The sequence below is a fragment of the Daphnia pulex genome, chromosome 4 (assembly GCF_021134715.1).
Source record: "Daphnia pulex isolate KAP4 chromosome 4, ASM2113471v1".
Lineage (NCBI taxonomy): Eukaryota > Metazoa > Arthropoda > Branchiopoda > Diplostraca > Daphniidae > Daphnia > Daphnia pulex.
This window is the reverse complement of record NC_060020.1, coordinates 3,651,956-3,669,267: the sequence shown is the minus strand read 5'-3', so window position 1 is coordinate 3,669,267 and position 17,312 is coordinate 3,651,956. Positions and strand designations below refer to the sequence as shown.

Below are 17,312 nucleotides of genomic sequence, written 5' to 3'. Positions count from 1 at the left end.
GTAATCATGTTTTTCCCATTGAATTGTTGCCAATAGTGCAAAATGTGAGGAGAGTGTGGCTCAATCAACATCAGTGTGTGTGTTTAAAGAACAATAATTCTAAAAATCTGTGTGACCTTTTTGTACGAACGTTAACCCTGAAACCCTCTCGTCGACTCACGTAGACACACACACTACACACACGAATATTCCCACTGACTGGTTGGACGACGTTGCTGGTGCGTCGTTTCTCGTCGTGAATGCGATGCCATACGTCGTCGTTCGATGGCGCAAAACCGTTGTCGTAAGGATATCGTCGGCAAGAGGTTCTTGTGCGTTTCGTCCCATTCGATCAATGGTGGTGGTGGTGGGGGCCAATCTTCATCACCAATCAAAAGTGCGATCCACCAACAACAACAACAACAACAACGTACAACACCTCCGAACGAACCAGCTCGCTGGGCCTGGCGGGCGGGCGTGATTCGTGCCGCCACACACCACAACATCGACCAACACGACCTGCAGGTATGATTTGTTCCGAAATAACTTTTCTTTCTTTTTCTTTCTTCTTTAAACAAATTCCCCAGGCGATATTTCCAAATTCCCATTGGGGGAGAAATAAAACTAGCTCGAGCTCTACTACTACTCTGCATAATATATTTAGTGGAGAAAACTCAATTACTTGTTGATAGAGTTAACACACACACCAGAAAAAAAAATTTAATTTGATGAAAAACCAATTTTGATTAGTGCAATTTCCTAGTATAGGGGTTGAATTTATCGAAACCTGTGCATGTGTGTAGGTATATAATCTTGGTCGTAACTTTAGGTGATAAACAATTCCGCCAGCCTATCCCCCGACTCATTTGAGTGCTTCCGCATCCACGAAACAAGGGGATTGTGTGCATTTCTAATGCTTCTTTAACAACGTCGACGTGAATAGAATTTCGTGTCGTCCCTATGTGATGATACCCATAGACTTTTTTAGGCCGGATAAAGTTGCAGATTCTTTTTATTTTTTAAAAAAAGTTGGGTGTTGTTTTGAAGGGTCGCCATCAGATTGATCAGACCTCCCCCTACGTCTTAAAATTTTTCTTTCTTTCAACTACCATAAAACATACAGTACGAAAAGGTTTTTATTTTCTTCTCTTTTCTTTTAAAAAAAAAGAAATAAAGGAGGGAATGATTTATTTGTCTTTTAGCCGTTTGGACAGGTTCCAACGGTCCTTTTGGGAAGCAAGAAGGAAAGACGTTGAATAATAATGCAGCGAATGCTGGTGGGTGAGAGAGGGGTTTGATGAAAGCAGAGAGAAACAAGGATAGGGTAAAAAAGAGAGAAACTTTCTAAAAAAGAAGATTAAGGAAAGAGAAAGAAAAAAAGGAGGACGTTGACCTCCTGGCTGAAAAAACGTGGCCAGCAGCACCGGGATTCATCATATCACTCGGGAAACGGGATTAGATTCAATACCCTCTGAAACAAAAGGGGTAGGCTGCTGCTGCTCGTCTTCGTGACTCTACAGGTCAACTTGGTGAAAGGCGAAAAATAATATCGATCCTCAACTGTGCCAGATTTTGTACTCGGCCAATTTTCCCATCCACCAGTTTTTTGAACCAACGTGTCGACGAGCATTCCGGCGTTGAATCCGGCCCTCTGCTGTGTGTACGCCGTGTGCTGCAGGAGCGTTTGTGAGTAAAGGAGATCCCGAGTTATTGATTTTCAATGCCCTGGGCGTCTCTCTCTCGGTTGAGAAAGAAAAGAACGAACGAACGAAAAAGAGAAGCACTTGACTGGCTTTTCGCTCCCGTCCCCACTAGCTCACACACACGCCACACAACAAACAAAAGAATCCCGGCCGTTGCACTCTCCTGCGTCGCATTGAAAATATAATAATAATAAAAAAAAAGGAGAAAAACTCCACCCCTTCGTCTTCTTCTTGCCTCTATTTTATTTTCTTTTTTCAGATTGTTGTTGTTGTTTTTGTTGTTGAACTTTTTCCGTGTGACGTCACACATCTGCTGCTATTGACAGGCCCATTTTTTTTGTATTTATCGATTTTATTTTCTTTGCTATGCAGTTACTTTTGGAATACGACGACCAAAGCTGGGATCAGCGTGAATGGACCCATATCCACCAAACGGGAGTATTTCACGTCTTCCTCGTCGAGCACGACCTTTGGTGGGCGGGGACGCAACAACTTAGTCCGGCATTGGTATGTTTCTTGTATTAGAAGCTCAATTCGCCAATATGACTTGTGAATTAATTTCTCTCCTTTTTACACTGAAAAATAAAAGGCGTTCAGCAGTTTGGTGAATCGCAGTCGTGTGGTGTTTCAATTACCGGGATCCTCTTGTCCGGGCGACGAAGAAGAGCCAACGATCGTCGAATCGGGATCGTCGCATCCGAGTGCCGTTGCTAGGACGACAACTGGTGGCAGCAGCAGTGAACATAGTGCCACCCCTGTAAACGACAGTGAGAAACGAAACAACCAGTGCGCCGCCGATCCCGATCGAAAGACGAAAAACAACTCTTTGAGTGGTTGTGGTAGTAATAGTAAAAAAGCATCAGCTGCGCTGTTGTCATTAGTGGCCGTCGAATTCCTGTTGGACCAGCAGCGTTCCTTCCTCCCGTCATCTCGTCTGCAACCTTTCCAGGTAACACACACAAAATAGTGTGTACATGTATACAACTCGCGATCCGTTGGCCGACTTGCTCGTTGACCCCGGCTAACATAAAAATAGCTCAGGCTCTCTTCTGTGTGTGTGTCTGTCTCTTATTTTCACTTCCCATCCAGCAGCGCACGTGACTGTCTCTCTACCCCCGCTCTATTTTTCTCCCGCGCCCTCCCGCAAAGGAGGCTATGAATATCAAAGTTTTGTGGCCAAAAAGAAAAATTGGATACTCTTCTTCCTCCTCCTCTCCCAAGGTGCTGTCAGTTGTGTCTGGGTGGATTTTTTTCTTTTTGTTTTATTTAAACGAAAAGAATAATAAGAAGAAGAAAACATTTTCTTGAAATGTAAAACCTTTCTTTTCTTTTTTCCGGGGGCGTTGCATCATTTCCATATATATATTTTCCACTACTACACACATATTGGCATTTTAGGACGTTTGTATGCATTGACCTTGAGCCGAAATTGGCTTCACACCGTTACGTCAATTCAAAAAAAAAAGTGTGTTTTGCGTTTGAGAAGCGTCGGAGAGAAATGCGCCAACTGCTCCGAGTTGTTATCAGAGAGAATGATTGATTCGCACCTTATCAATAGTTCCAGTCTTTGATAATCACAGTGGCCTGATTTGGTTTCGTTTCTCCCCGCTACGTGAAGAAATAAGAGAGAGACAAGATAAATGATGTAGAGATGCAAACTAGTTTGAACTCGGGTTGCATTAATGTCGACAACAGAGAGACAGACAGAAAGGAATTCTTTGTAAATGTTTTCTTTCCCTATTTGGGTGTGATTTCATTTTTAATGAAGTTTTGGAAGACGGAGAAGAAGAAGCTGGGAATCCGGTTCTGTCTCTTAAATTAATCACATTTTTTTTTTTAAATTCGTGTAGGATTGGGAGTCGTTTGGTTGGTCGAGCCCTGCCGCCGTCGTCGCCGCCGCCGAGCATCAGAATCGATCGCATCCGACATCTTCCTCGGAGGCAGTGAGAGAAGCCGTGCGGAAGTGGGCGGAGCTCCAAGCCGGCCAGCGGATTCTGGTCACTACACCTTCAGTCGTTGTCGGCTACCGTTGTCAGGTGTACCGGTCTGAAGGAGCCACCCAGTGGTACACGGCCGTCATTGTCGGTCTCGACGAAGAGTCGGGGGTATGTCATCAATTCACGCACCGTCACGTTCATTTCTCCCAACTATTTCCATCTTCTATTTTTCTATTCTTTTTATTTGGCTGGCGAATGCGCATCTTTGACGTCACCAGGAACTGACCTTGACAGACGACACGGTACTTGAGGAACACTACGAGGATCCTCGACTGCTTCAAATCAAATTGCTGGGCGAAGGAGGTCTTGACATTTTATTTGCTATTACTTTTTTGTCTACTCCAAATGCACAAGATCGTTTGATCAAAACTCGTGGGGATTGTATTCGCTTTTGTTTTGCAGTGGTCGAATCCATCTTGAGGGGCGAAACAGTAGGCATCACATCCAGACGATCCAGGGCTTCGTCTCAGGTAACATTTTTTGTTTTTATTTATTATGACGAGTTGTTCACCCCGGTGCTCTACTTATTTCGATTCGCCAATACTAAAAATTCTTGTTATTTCTAGGCGGGGAAAGTGGTGCATTCATCGTTGGTCAGTCTTCCAGCACATCCAGCAACGAAACGTGTGACAGCAGTACGTCCGTCTGGAGACCGGAACGACAGCACACCAAAAAGTAAGTTCAATAGAAACCAAGTCAAAGGTCGTACGTACATGAATGCGGGATATAGATAGACAGACAAGACAGATAGAATTGGATATTATAGGCAGACCTGTATAATTCGACCGTCTCCCTCAGGGTTTTCTGGTTGTTGTTTATTTTTTTGGGTGGTTTTTTGAGAAACTGGCACACAACAACAACAACACACAAGTTTTGTGTTGTTCATTTTGAGGCCGGGGGAGGAGTCTGGTGCCGCCAAACCGACTTGGCTTCAATAGTCGACCGGACTCGCTACAGACAAGTTGGTTGTTGTGTGGTGTTGGGTTGTTGTGGGCCGAGCATGACGGTGAGTCTTTTCGTAATATTTCGCTGAAACAAAAAAAAAGAAAAATTTAGTTTATCCCTTTTTTGCCAATCGGAAAAGAAAGAAAAGAAGCTATTGTATCTATTTTATTTTGAAAATGAAGGAAAACTTTCTCCACCTGGCGGGCAACGTGAGTCATTGCTCCCGGTGGTGACTCGGCCGCCGTGTTGTTGTCATAGAAACGAGTGTGTGTGTGTGTGTGCTCTATCTCTCTCTCGATTGTATGGCCGGTGTACATATTCAAGTTTAACGACCCCTTTATTTTTTATTCTTTTAAAAAAACAAACCAACTGGTAAAAAGAAAGAAGAAAGAAGAAGTAGTTATAGGTTCCGCGCTAGTTTCTTTTTATTTGATCCGAACGAAAAGAAAGAAAAAAGGGTTTTCTTTCATTCTCTTGGTATTCATCAGCCCCTCTCTTTTGGGATGGCATTTGGACCCGCTGGCGTCGAACGGAATGAGGCAATCTTATCATCTCGTTCACGTCCCGTCGTTTTTTTTTCTCTCTCTCTTTCTCTCCCGTTTCGGGGGGCTGCGCAGACCCCGTATGCACACCTGCCACCACCACCACCGACTCTTTTTTTTTGGTTTGGTGTGTTGTTGGCCTTGATTTCTCCATCTATCCGCCATTTTCCTCTTCTTCGCCATCACGAATAATGACAACAAGAAAACTAAACTTTTCTTGTGTCATTAGGGCCTCCTCCTCTTTAGCCCAGAAAAAGTAGAGAAAAAGGCAATAAAACGAATAATAAGAAAACTGGTATTTTTTCTTTTTTGGGTGGAATTTTTTCGCCATTGGAAAAAACGATGTCGTGGCTGAGCCAAATAAAAAGAGAAAGAAAGAAAGAAAGAAAAGGGAGGGGGGGCCTCCTGACGTCACGGGGCTTTGCCGCGACTGCTGATTGGTTGTTGGCCAAAAAGCCTCGGCTGACTTGGCATTCTCTCCCCCCCACCACCACCACCCGACTCCCCCCCTCTCACACACACACACATTTCCCCAGCTGGGTAGTTCAGTTCAGTTCAGTCGCGCCAAGATGGCGGAGACCAAGCTGTGATTGCCGTCTCGTGTGTGTGTATGTTGTGTGTGTGCTCATCTACGTTCACCAATTCTCTCTCTCGTTTTTTCCACCACATTCTGCCCGACAGTGTAGTTGTTTTTCGTGTGTGACAGTGCCAAGAGGACATTACGGATTAACTCGATTGCAAAAATTTTTAAACCCGAAAACGTTTGTGCTGTTTCATCAAGACGAGCAAACATTCCCCCCCGAGTGAATGTCAAGTTGTTGGTCCCTACTACCAGTGGTGCAGTGGTGGCAATTCCGGTATTGGGAAAAGAAAAAAGCTTTTCTTTTTTCTTTATTTCGCTGCAGTGTGTGTGTTCATGTATATTCCGTTTAGTGTGTGTGTGTGTGTGAGGGAGCTACCGGCGTGGCCGCGTGGCTGCCAACTTTGTCAGTCGCCATTTCTCCATTTATATATATAAGATGATGTAGTCAATTAAATTTGATCCTGAAACACACACACACACGTTGCCCGGATGTAACAGATGGCGTACGCATCTTGATCGTCAGAGGGTTTTTCTCCCGTTTCTTTTTCTTTTTGTCAGTAATTCACCACACCAACTTGGTGAAAGGGACAAAAGAGTATACCTCCCTTATACCTTGAGGGCCGGATAGTTCCTTCTTGCATTTCGGTTGAGTAGAAGAAGAGGGGGGGGGGAAACATGTCCGCAGGTTCTTGTCTTCTTGTGAAAAAAGAAGAACTTTTTTAATATTTTCTCTCTCTCTCCCGTTATACTCCTCTTACAAAAAGTTCTTTTTTGATTGCCTGGTCAAGGTGAACTTTGGAACAGTCGTCGGGATAAAGAAAAAGAACCGGTTATCATGTCCGCCACTCCTCACTCGAGCCGTTTTTTTTTTTAATTTTTTTAAATCATTATTTTTCGGGAATCAAGTTGAAACAAGAGGGTGGCAGAATTGCAACTTTTTGATTTAGTTGGGAGGATAGAGAAAGGCGAACTATATATATTGGGTGACCTTCATCCATTTGGCAACGTGGGGGGACACACACACACATCCGTTGTTGCAGAACCGAATTATCCCCATTTATTGGCCATAAGACATTCGGTCATGTCTTTCTATTTTATTTCCATTATGTGTTCCTTGACCGGGCCCTTTGTGTGTGTGTTAAGTTGTGTGACCCATTTCGTTATGAGACTCCTGAGGCGAAATGGACCCACGGAGGGGCGTTAAGAAAACAGAAAAAACGTCTAAAAGTTTGTGTGGTTGGGGGTTTTTCTAGTCGGCAAGGTCGAATAGAGGTCAAAAATATCCACCCCCATCAATCTAACGGGGTTTTGTGTGTGCGTTGAGCCAAAAATCCCGATGGCCTCAAACGACAATCATTTGTGCAGAGTCTCTTCTTCTTCTTTTTGGCAAAAGGGTCAAATACGGAAACACACACACACAATTCCATACAAGGTAGTATCTATCTCGTGTCGTCGTCGTCGTGACCGGCCCGCGGGCCCTTCGTTTCGTTTCTCTGCGCCATCTTGGCCATCACCCTTGTTTTTGTCAGCCGTTTCGTGTTCAGCCGAATGGTGGGAAGAGGCGAGGAGATGGATGAAAAGTGGGGGGAAACGTATCTTCCCTAAAATGGGAGAGAGAAGGGCGATCAATAATGCAAGACGGGTGTAGGGTGGCATGACGGAGAGAGAATCTAAAACTTCTTTTCTTTCTTTTTTTATTTTCCTGGAACAATAGATCTCTTCTGCCCTCAAGTCAGCACATTTTCTTTCTTTCTCTCTTCATCCATCGTTCCGGTTTTTTCACTATTTATTCCCTCCTCCCACTTCTTGTTTTCTATTCTTTTTGGCTGCTGCTGCTGCTCTGTGTGTGTATGTGCTGCTACAACTTGTTGTTGCCCGCCGCCATTATTGATTACATAGCAAAGAAGAGAGAGAAGATTCTTTCAGGCTATTTTGGGTGGATGATTATTATCTGATTGTCTCTCTACAGGGGTATATCTTCTCCCTCTTTTTTGTTTCTTCTGACGGTCGGAAGGTCATCAGCCAAAAAGCATTCCGCCAAATCGTTGGTCGATTCGACGACGTCTCACTAGTTGCCAAGAGGCCAATCCAAACGCCCTCTAGCTCAATTTCCAGAAGTAAGCCAGGTGTCTCTCTCCTTTTTCTTCTTTGCGACCGAGACAACAGTTCTTTTTATTTTCTTCTTCTTCCCCAGTTTGGTCTGCTGCTGCTGCTGGCTAGACACCTTTGAATAAAACAGTGGATGACCTGGAATGAATTCATAATCATTCTTTTTCCTTGTAGACAGTTATTTGTTGTTAAATTATTGTGTTGAGACTTTTTCCATCCGCCAACCTGGTGGTATAGTACTAGTGTGCGTGGCTGGCTATTTCCGTGCTCCAGCTCGCTTGCTAAACATCTTTCTCTTTTAGCTTTGCAGCAAGCCCCCTCTAAACTCTCTCTCCCGACCAGTAAGCGTGCGAGCGTGTGTGGAAAAATCTATGTCGGGACTTTTTTTTTTCTTTTTTTTTCCCTCGACTCTTTTTTTTTCTTTCGTGAGATAGTTTGTGTTGTTTGCGGCTTGTGGATCATTGGCCCGGTCTTGAACATTGACTGAAATGATGAAGAGAAAGCGTCGCTAGAAGGTTATTGACCTGCAAAGAGGGCGTCCATTTTTCTTTTTGTTACTAGGATTGTGTTGTTTTTATTAGACCATAAAATTGCGTTTGTGTCTTTTTGGTTGAATTGGGTGACTGATTTTCTTTTTTCTTATTATTTCTGTGTGTTGTTTGGAAACATTCAGGCAAGGTGATCCGGAGCAGCCCGTCCAAGGTCAACAACAGTAGCAACAGCAGTAACAGTTACCGAGAACGGAAACGCAAGGCGAACTGCGCCTTGGAATCAGACGACGATACTCTAGTAGTAGGCGGTCCATCGGTCAAATCGAAACCGGAAGCCGAGGAGGCCACTCCCCCAGTGTCGAATAGTTGTGAATCTGTTGGATTACCCCCTGTCAAGACGTCATCGGTGGAGATAATCCCTGTCGTCAGTGCAGCAGCAGCAGCAACGAAACCGTTGTGTGAAACGACGATTAGCGGTGCAGTTAGTGCCGTTTGCAGTAGTGAACTGTTATCGTCGTCGTCCGCCAGCGCCAGCGTGGCGACTTCGGCGCCACCATCCGTTGTGTCCGTCACGGAGAGCGACAGAGGAGGGCGGCTCCGCGACAAGAACATCCTCAACAAAGACGCCAGCGTGTCTTATCCGGGCGGATTAGCCGGTGGTGGTGGTGGTGGTGTTGGTGGTAGTGGTGGAGGACTGGTGATTTTCCCTGTGCCACCACGGACAGGAGCTCCTGGAGCCGCAGTTCCTCCGCCTAGCCAGCAGCAGCATGTCGACAGGCCTTACAATTCAGTAATCTCGGCTGCTTCCAATAGCCACACCGCTGCTGCTGCTGCGGCAGCAGCTGCAGCCGCCGCTGCCGCCGCCGCCGTCCATACGCCAGCTTCCGCCATGGAGCGCGAACGTGAGCGGGAGCGGTTCGAGGAGGAACAGCGTGAGCAACGCGACCGAGAAACGGGCGGTGGTGGGGTCAGTAATCTCAGTCGTGGCGGTGGCAGCGGACAAGGAGCTCAAAAGAGATCGCCAGCCTCGTCACCATCGTCTGCGGCTGCGGCCAGATCCACGGCCATGTCCGCTGTCAAGAGAACCCCAGAGCCGACCTACTCGCAGGCTTCTGGTGGAGGGGCCAGTGTGGGACCGCCTGGAACCATGTACGGACATTATTTGCCAGCTGGCATACCTCATCCAAGTACCTTGCCGTTCGGCCTACCGCCAGGCATGGCCAGTTTCTCAGGCTTACCGCATCATTCAGTCGCAGCCGCCGAGATGTATTGGAAAATGCATCATCACAACCTCATCAACAATCAAGCCCAGGCGGCAGCAGCCCAGGCGGCAGCTGCTGGACAGCCTTCTCACGAGGAATTATATATGGCTCACGAACGGGAACGCGAAAGACAGGAACGTGCGGCCAGGTAAGAAAAAAAAACAATAATTTCGTTATTTTTAGGCGGGGTTGTTAGAGTCGTTTGGGCCGTGCCTATCGATTAAATGTTCCACTGGGGCACGTATTATTATTATCTATGCAGATAAAATGTCGGCTGTCGTGATAAGATAGCATAGGGTCAAATGAGAATGGCATTCGTGTATAGCTATGCTGATAATGTGTCCATTTGGTTTCACAGGGAACGTGAACGGGAGCGCAGAGAACTGGAGGCCAAGGAGCAACAACAGCAACAGCAGCAGCAACGTGAAAGAGAACGTGAGCGTGAGAGGATGGACAAGGAACGAATGGAGCGAGAGCGGCACAAACAAGCTGTTGATCAACATTTCGAAGAGTCATTAATGCGCTACCACAGACAAATCGGCGAATTGAAATCGGCGGCGGCGGCGGCTGGATCCGGAGGAGGCGTTCCTTCGTCTGCTTCGTGGAATCCACCGACTATGCCAGTCAAAGGTCAGACGTCACAACAACAACAACAGCAGCAGCAGTTAGTAATGACTATGAGCGGAGGAGGAGGAGGCAGCAGCAGTCAAGCCCCACCCAGTCATATCAACAGTCAGGAGCGCGACAAAGACAAGGACAATCGGGATCGATACATGGCTGCCTACAATTTGGCTATCGATCGCGATCACCGCGAGCGGCTCGCTCGTGGCGGCCAGCAACAGAGTGGTTCCAGTGGACCACCGTCCAATAATCCTTATCCTGCACTCCCTCGGGCTGATTTGAGTTTCTCTGTCCAGGGATATCAAACGGCCCCTAGTCCGTCGAATAATCAGATGCAGCAACATCAGCAACAACAACAGCAACAACCTCTGCCGAGAAAGTCAGAACAACAGCAGATGCAACAACAACAGCATCATCTCTCGGCGGCTGATTACTCAAAAGCCAGCGGCGGTGGTGGTGGTGGCGTCATTGTTGGCCCAAGTGAACGAATCGACCGTGATTCCATTCGCCCTGACCATCGTGAGCAGCTGCAACGGTCGTTTGAATTGCAACAACAGCAACAACAACGTTTAGAAGCTCGTGACCAGCGTCCGCCCACCTTGTCGTACAAACCATACGAGCAGACGCCACGACTCGTCCCTGGGAGTAACAATAGCGGCGGCAACAACAGCGGAGGAGGCAACAATAGCAGCAACCCTAATATCCGCACCAGTCGAAGTCCGCACCCGCAAATGACGCCTCCAACATCCGCTGCTTCCGCCTATCCCATTCACTATGCTGGCCCGGGTCCTGGCTCGTCGCAACACCCGTACAGCCCAAATCCAACCAGCGCTGTTCGAAGTGGCCCGTCTAATAGTTACATGCCTCCACCCTCCGTTTCACCTTCTCGGTCTCCAGCAGCGGCGGCAGCAGCAGCTGCGGCGGCTGCTCACGTTCCTCCCTATCCAGCTATGAGGTATAGCCCAGCTCCTCAAACGGCACCTGCACCTTGCACCTCTCCATCTGCCAATCAAAAGAAGACCAGCCCGTCACCGCTTCAGCAGCAGCAGAACATGGGCTCTGGAAGTGCAGCAGCTCTTTATGGTCGGCAAGGACTTGCTGGAGTCCAAGTGGTCGGATCGGCTGGAATCTCTAGTGGAACATCAGTTCAGTGCCGGCCAGACCAAACGATTCCTCTTTCACTCATAACTCCAAGCAAATCGAGTCAACCGGAATCGGCACCTCCCCCGGCGCACACTGCCCGGAATACGGACCGAGATCGTGAGAGAGAGATGCGAGAACGTGAAAGAGATGTCCGGATTTACCCGCACAACGCCTTTTCACCACTGGCTCATCAACTTCCTCCCCCGCAACCTCTATTAAACACTGGCGCAAGCAATCGAGGTGGTCCAGGCCCTGGACCGCCCATGCCTCAGCAACAACCACTCGATTTGGGAACTTATAGAGAGGACTCTCCAATTCCGCTGATTTCCTCTGCCCGCCTATCGACTGGTGAAGCCCAATCGAAGAAGACACGGCCGGAACCACAGCAGCAGCAGCAACAACAACAGCAACAACACCACCATCATCAGCAGCAGCAGCAGGCACAACCTCCGCAGCAGATTTCCATGCCGGCTTACCCCAATCTTGGGCCAGTTGGTTTCCCTGTAGCGCCATTGATGAGCGTGGCTGCATTAGTTGACGCTGGATACTCTACGAGTGCCACGGCTCAAGTGAAACCACCCAGTAATCCGGCCAGTGGGTTTTCAATGGGCTTGGCAACTCCGCGCCATCCATCAGATACACCACCCCTCCTGATGTCTTCCGTACCTGTAACTTGTAATCCAATCGATCGGCCGGTGGAAATTTCCAGTCGCCCATTGGTTATAAAGAGCGAGCCCGGTGTTGAAGTTACCCCGCCACCTGTGGAACAAGATCGAGTCACTGCCGTAAGCCGATCCCCTCCAGTGGTTGCAGCACCTGTCGTCGTCGTCGTCAAACAGGAAGAAGTCAAAGTCAAACAAGAGCCAATTCCGACAACACAATCCAATAACAGCACGTGGAGTAACCCCGGAAGTAGTAGTAATGCCACGTCCAGCAGCAGTAGCAGCGGCGCCAAACCAGCAGTGCACAAGTTAAAGAAGGCTTGGATCCAACGACACACGGGTATGTTTTTTTTATTATCTGTCGCGTGTGGGATTTGTTATCTTTTTTTATTCTTTTGTTTTTGGTATGTGTCGTAAAAAAACAACATCAACTGATAAAATGATTTTACTTGTTTTTTTTATAATGCTTAGGTGGTGACGAGGTTGTTGTGAAACCAACTTTCAACAGCGTTGATATAAAACCGGAGCCAATGGACCGCAGTAGCCCAGGCCCGATGAAAATGGCCCGGAAAGCAACTGCTTCCGTCAAGAGCGAGATCAACGGTTACGGTTCGCCGCAAAACGCAACAGATGAGAGCGAGTCTCTGGGATTGAGAGGAGGAGCCGCAGCAGGCAAACGGAAGCCACGAGCAACTGCTGCGGCTACCAAAGATAAGCGAGCCAAAACGGTTGCAGCAGCGGCGGCGGCTGCCGCTGCGGCCGCCACCGTATCTGCCACTCCAGCCTCATCGACAGGAGGTAGCAGTTCAGAGGGGGAGGCCTCGGAATCGGAAAACGACGTTAATAACGGCGGAGGAGGTCGCACGAAAAAGGGCGGAGCCGTGGCTGCACTCAAGGAGAGTTGCGGCAAGTCTGGTGCCGGTGGTGCCGGTCGCGGCTCTTTGGCTGGACGGCAGAGGAACAGTGATAGCAGCAGCAGCAGCAAAGAGGGCCAACCAGTCCGCAAAGGCCGGGCAGGAGGAGGAGTTTCAGGATCGACTGGTGGCGGCGCCGCCGCCGCCCCAGGAAATTCATCGCCGTCTGGGCCCAACGCCAAGCCAGGGTCGGGCAATCCTTTTAACAAACCCCCCGTTCCCGTGCTGAAAAAGAGCGGCGAAAGTTTTCTTCAGGTAAGTCGTACTACATCCGTCCATCCGTCTTGATATGATAACTATCGTCATATCTCGCATTTCTTTTTCGTTCGTTCACAGGATGCTCCCTGTTGGGAAGTCGCGCCCCGTTTGGCCAAGTGCCGCGAATGCCGTCTCACTCCTCATCAACGACGCAGGAACGAACAGCAAAGCAATGCCAACATCTTTTGCCGCTTCTACGCTTTCCGGCGGCTACGATACACCAAGTCGGGCCAGTTGGCCATCGCTGGCTTTTCCGATCCGTTAAAGTATGTTTTTCTTTCTTCTTTTGTTTTTCAAATCGTTCCGATAAATCAATGTCTTTGGCTTATTTTTCTAGGGATGCATCTGAAGATGACTTGAGACTATGGCTGCCTCAGCCGGAAAAGTCTGTCCAAGAGTTGGATGTTGACATGTCGCTCTTCCTCCTCACCCACGTTGGCGACCAGTTTTGCTGGATGGTTCAAACGGAAAAAGAAGCAAAGGCCGAGGCGCTGGCAGCTGAGGCGGAGGATGGTGACACAGTTCAACAACAAATAGCCTGGAAACGAGTTGTCCAGGGAGTGCGTGAAATGTGCGACGTATGTGAGACGACTCTCTTCAATTTCCACTGGGCGTGCGGAAAATGCGGCTATGTAGTGTGCATCGATTGCTACAAAACGCGAAAGGCTGCCAAATCCCCATCCAATGGAAGCGGAAGTGGCAACAAGGATGACGAAAAAGAGGTAGGGGATATTTTTACTTGTTTTCTCTCTCCTAGTCTTGCTTTATATCAATGAGGATGCCAAAATTCCAAACAATCTTTCATCATTTCCCCAGGAAAAGGATAAAGAGCGTGATCTTCACGGGTGGTTGTTTTGTACCAGTCGATCGGGGCACGACCCAGACAAGTTGATGCCAACCCAAATCATAGCTGGCAAGGCTCTAGAGTGTATGGAACGACTGGTGCATTCCTACCGGAAGCAGTGGAATATAGCCGAGTTTTGTGATTGCCCCGAAGGCAAGAAATCTGTCGAAACCACCGAGTCAAACGGCTCTGTCAACAACGGATCCAATGGCATTTGCAAGGTTTGTCCGTCATTGTCTTTCATGGTGAGGTTCTTTCATACTAATTTTTCATTAATTTCCTTGCAGAGTTTGAACGCCGGATCTTCTAAAACCGACGGAATGTCAAACGGTGACGCCGATGGTAAAGGTGGCGTCGATTCTGAATCTGTGAAACCTGTCAATGGAAATCCAGCTCAGTCGGACTCAAAGAATGGGGGCAACCAAACCGGTTCGTCACTGTTGAATGTGTTGGCTGACGTGGCTTTAACCAAAGAAAAGAAGCCGGGCAAGTCAAAGAACGGGTACGGTGGTGCTGCTGTAAAAGGTGAGGCTGTTGATGGAGCAGCAACTGCAATTGGGTCCGATGGTGAATCCGATTTGCCCAGCGACGAAGAGGAAGGTGGTGAACACTTTTCAACGCTTAGAGAACTGCTCATCCGCCCGGCACCCAAGACCAGCTCTGGCAAGAATTCTGAACAAAACACGGGCCCTGTCGCTAAACGGCAACGCATGGAAACGCTTGAAGATGTCATTTCTTGCGTCATTGAACGAGGAGTCGATCGTGAACCCAGTCCCGAGGCTTCCGCCTCCGTAAATGCTGCCGCTGGGTCTTCGCCCAACGCTTCCACTGCCGCCGTTGCTGCCGCTCCAGGCAAAGACTCTAATGGGGAGCCTGAAGAGGTTGCAGTTGACGTTGAATTAGTGCACTTTAAGCGTCGTGGAGACGCATTCAAGACGGTACTGAGTCGTGGAATGCTTCCACCTCGCATCATGGTTCTTTCGGAATCATTGAAAGCTTATCCAGACATCCCACATTCGTGGCTCTGTACGGGGAAGTTGCTCAGATTGCATGACCCCGGAAATCCCAACAATTACAAACTCTTCCAGGTGGGTTTGATGGGTTCCGTTTTTTCTCTTCGTTTCCAAGTGCTAATCTCTCAATCGTTATATAATAATAGGACTCTTGGAAACGAGGGCAGCCTGTCGTAGTTTCTGGAGTGACCCAGCTTATGGATCAATCCATCTGGCATCCGGATTCCTTTCTCAGAGACTTTGGGGACATCAAGAACGACCTCATTAACTGTATGACAGGCAACACTGTCCCCAATCAACCCATGAGGAAGTTTTGGGAAGGTTTCGAGCGTCTCACAAAGAGACTCAAAGACGAGAAGGGTCAACCGATGCTCCTTAAATTAAAGGTACTTATTAATTCATGGGAAGAGAAAGTGTGTGATTATTGATCGCTAATTTGCCTTTTCGTATATGCAGGATTGGCCTCCTGGTGATGATTTCGCCGAGTTGTTGCCAACTCGATTCAGTGACTTGATGAAAGCCCTCCCACTGGCCGAATACACCCATCGCAACGGACGTTTGAATTTGGCTGGCCGATTGCCCGAATGCTTCGTGCGGCCAGATCTCGGCCCCAAAATGTACAATGCTTACGGCTCGGCTTTACTCTGCTCCAAAGGGACGACCAATCTTCACCTTGACGTCTCGGACGCGGCCAACGTCATGGTCTATGTTGGATTACCCAAGGAAGCCAACAGCGAAGAGCATATCAAGGGTAATGGTTTTGAAATCCTCTCCTACATTCTTTCCTTTTGAAAAAAGAGAAAAAACCATTTCATCATTCCTCTTGTCATTGCTTGTCATTGCAGAGGCTTTTAAGGCAGTCGAAGAGTCGGGATGCGATTTCCTTACTCGAACGAGAGTTGAAACCGGTGGGGAAATACCCGGCGCCCTGTGGCACATTTATCAAGCCAGAGATGCAGACCGCATTCGGGATTTCTTGAACAAGGTATTTTTTTCGAAGGGAAAAAAGTTGAATCTGAATTACGGCAGTTTCTTATTCAATTTTCGTTGTTTTGTGTGTCGTAGGTTGCTCTGGAACGAGGAGAACGGCTCGAGCCTCATCACGATCCTATTCACGACCAGAGCTGGTACCTCGACGGAGAACTTAGAAAACGATTGTATAAGGAATACGGAGTGGCTGGCTACGCTATTCTTCAGTGTTTGGGCGACGCTGTTTTCATCCCCGCGGGAGCGCCTCATCAGGTACGAATGCCGAGAAATGAATTGTGTTATCGTACACAACATTAATTCTTATGTCGATTACTTTTAGGTGCGAAACCTTCACAGTTGTATTAAAGTGGCGGAGGATTTCGTCTCTCCCGAGACGGTGGCTCACTGTTTCCAGCTGACCCAGGAGTTCCGTCACCTCTCTGATTCCCATACCAATCACGAGGATAAGCTTCAGATTAAAAACATCATCTACCACGCGATGAAGGATTCTATAGCGGCGCTAGCCCACGCTAAGAACGTAACATTCGCGGAGCTTTTGAAAATCTATGAATCCTTTGCCACCGGCACTGATTCGAACAATTAGTCCCAAACTGTCATCGTGCCCAAATTCAATGTAGTTTATTGATTTGAAAGGAGAGAAAAATAGGCTGCTATTACTATTTTACAGCCGTTATTAAAGTGAGGCTAACTATCGGAAGAGATCTTAACACGGGATATGGGCTGCACAGTGTGCAATCTTGTTACGTTGAAGGTATGTGTGCCTTGGGAGAATGAAATAGAATAGCATTGATCTCAAGTTCGGTGGGACGTGTTTCTATATCTTATCTTTTTGATTTTTCTTTTTCTTTATCGACTTTTTCTCTCCTTTTTTTTGGTACATGTAATTCAACAACATTGGAAAACGTTTCCCGTCCTGTTCTTTTTGTCCAGTTCGATCCCACCAAAATTCAACGTGGCAGTTGTAAATATTGTAGATATTTATACATACTTTGGTCTCGAAGTGGACAGTTTTGATTGTATCTTGGTCTGTGTTCTCTATGAACCTGTGTTTTTCTCGACTTTTCTGAATTGTTTTAGACGGATGTGTCATTCATGTTTGTAAAACCCGTGCGGATGGATCAGGCTTGTTGGTTTTGTAATTACAATACAATATCGCTTAAGAACATGGAATTGATATTGTTCCCCATTATTCACATTTTTTTGATACTTGACGCAGTCTTCATGTTCAAATCTTTCTAAATACAAAATATGTCGGA

General features: G+C 47.5%; 1 protein-coding gene across 2 annotated transcripts; it reads left to right on the top strand.

The window, feature by feature from the left end:
• Window positions 1–264: 264 nt before the first annotated feature.
• LOC124192248 (lysine-specific demethylase 3B-like) lies at window positions 265–17,226 on the top strand. Of its 2 annotated transcripts, XM_046585455.1 has the most exons (19): window positions 265–504; window positions 2,055–2,189; window positions 2,272–2,631; window positions 3,533–3,787; window positions 3,898–3,982; window positions 4,082–4,149; window positions 4,246–4,354; window positions 8,532–9,759; window positions 9,970–12,377; window positions 12,509–13,206; window positions 13,288–13,475; window positions 13,547–13,931; window positions 14,026–14,274; window positions 14,341–15,141; window positions 15,213–15,452; window positions 15,523–15,817; window positions 15,912–16,051; window positions 16,132–16,308; window positions 16,376–17,226. In XM_046585455.1, the coding sequence occupies exons 1-19, from the start codon at window positions 265–267 to the stop codon at window positions 16,637–16,639; spliced, it is 8,325 nt and encodes a 2,774-aa protein (XP_046441411.1). In that variant the 3' UTR covers window positions 16,640–17,226. The 2 variants fall into 2 exon arrangements, with proteins under 2 accessions (XP_046441411.1, XP_046441412.1); XM_046585456.1 differs by lacking the exons at window positions 265–504; window positions 2,055–2,189; window positions 2,272–2,631; ... (2 more) ...; window positions 4,082–4,149; window positions 4,246–4,354 and adding an exon at window positions 4,575–4,685.
• The last annotated feature ends 86 nt before the right edge of the window (window positions 17,227–17,312 follow it).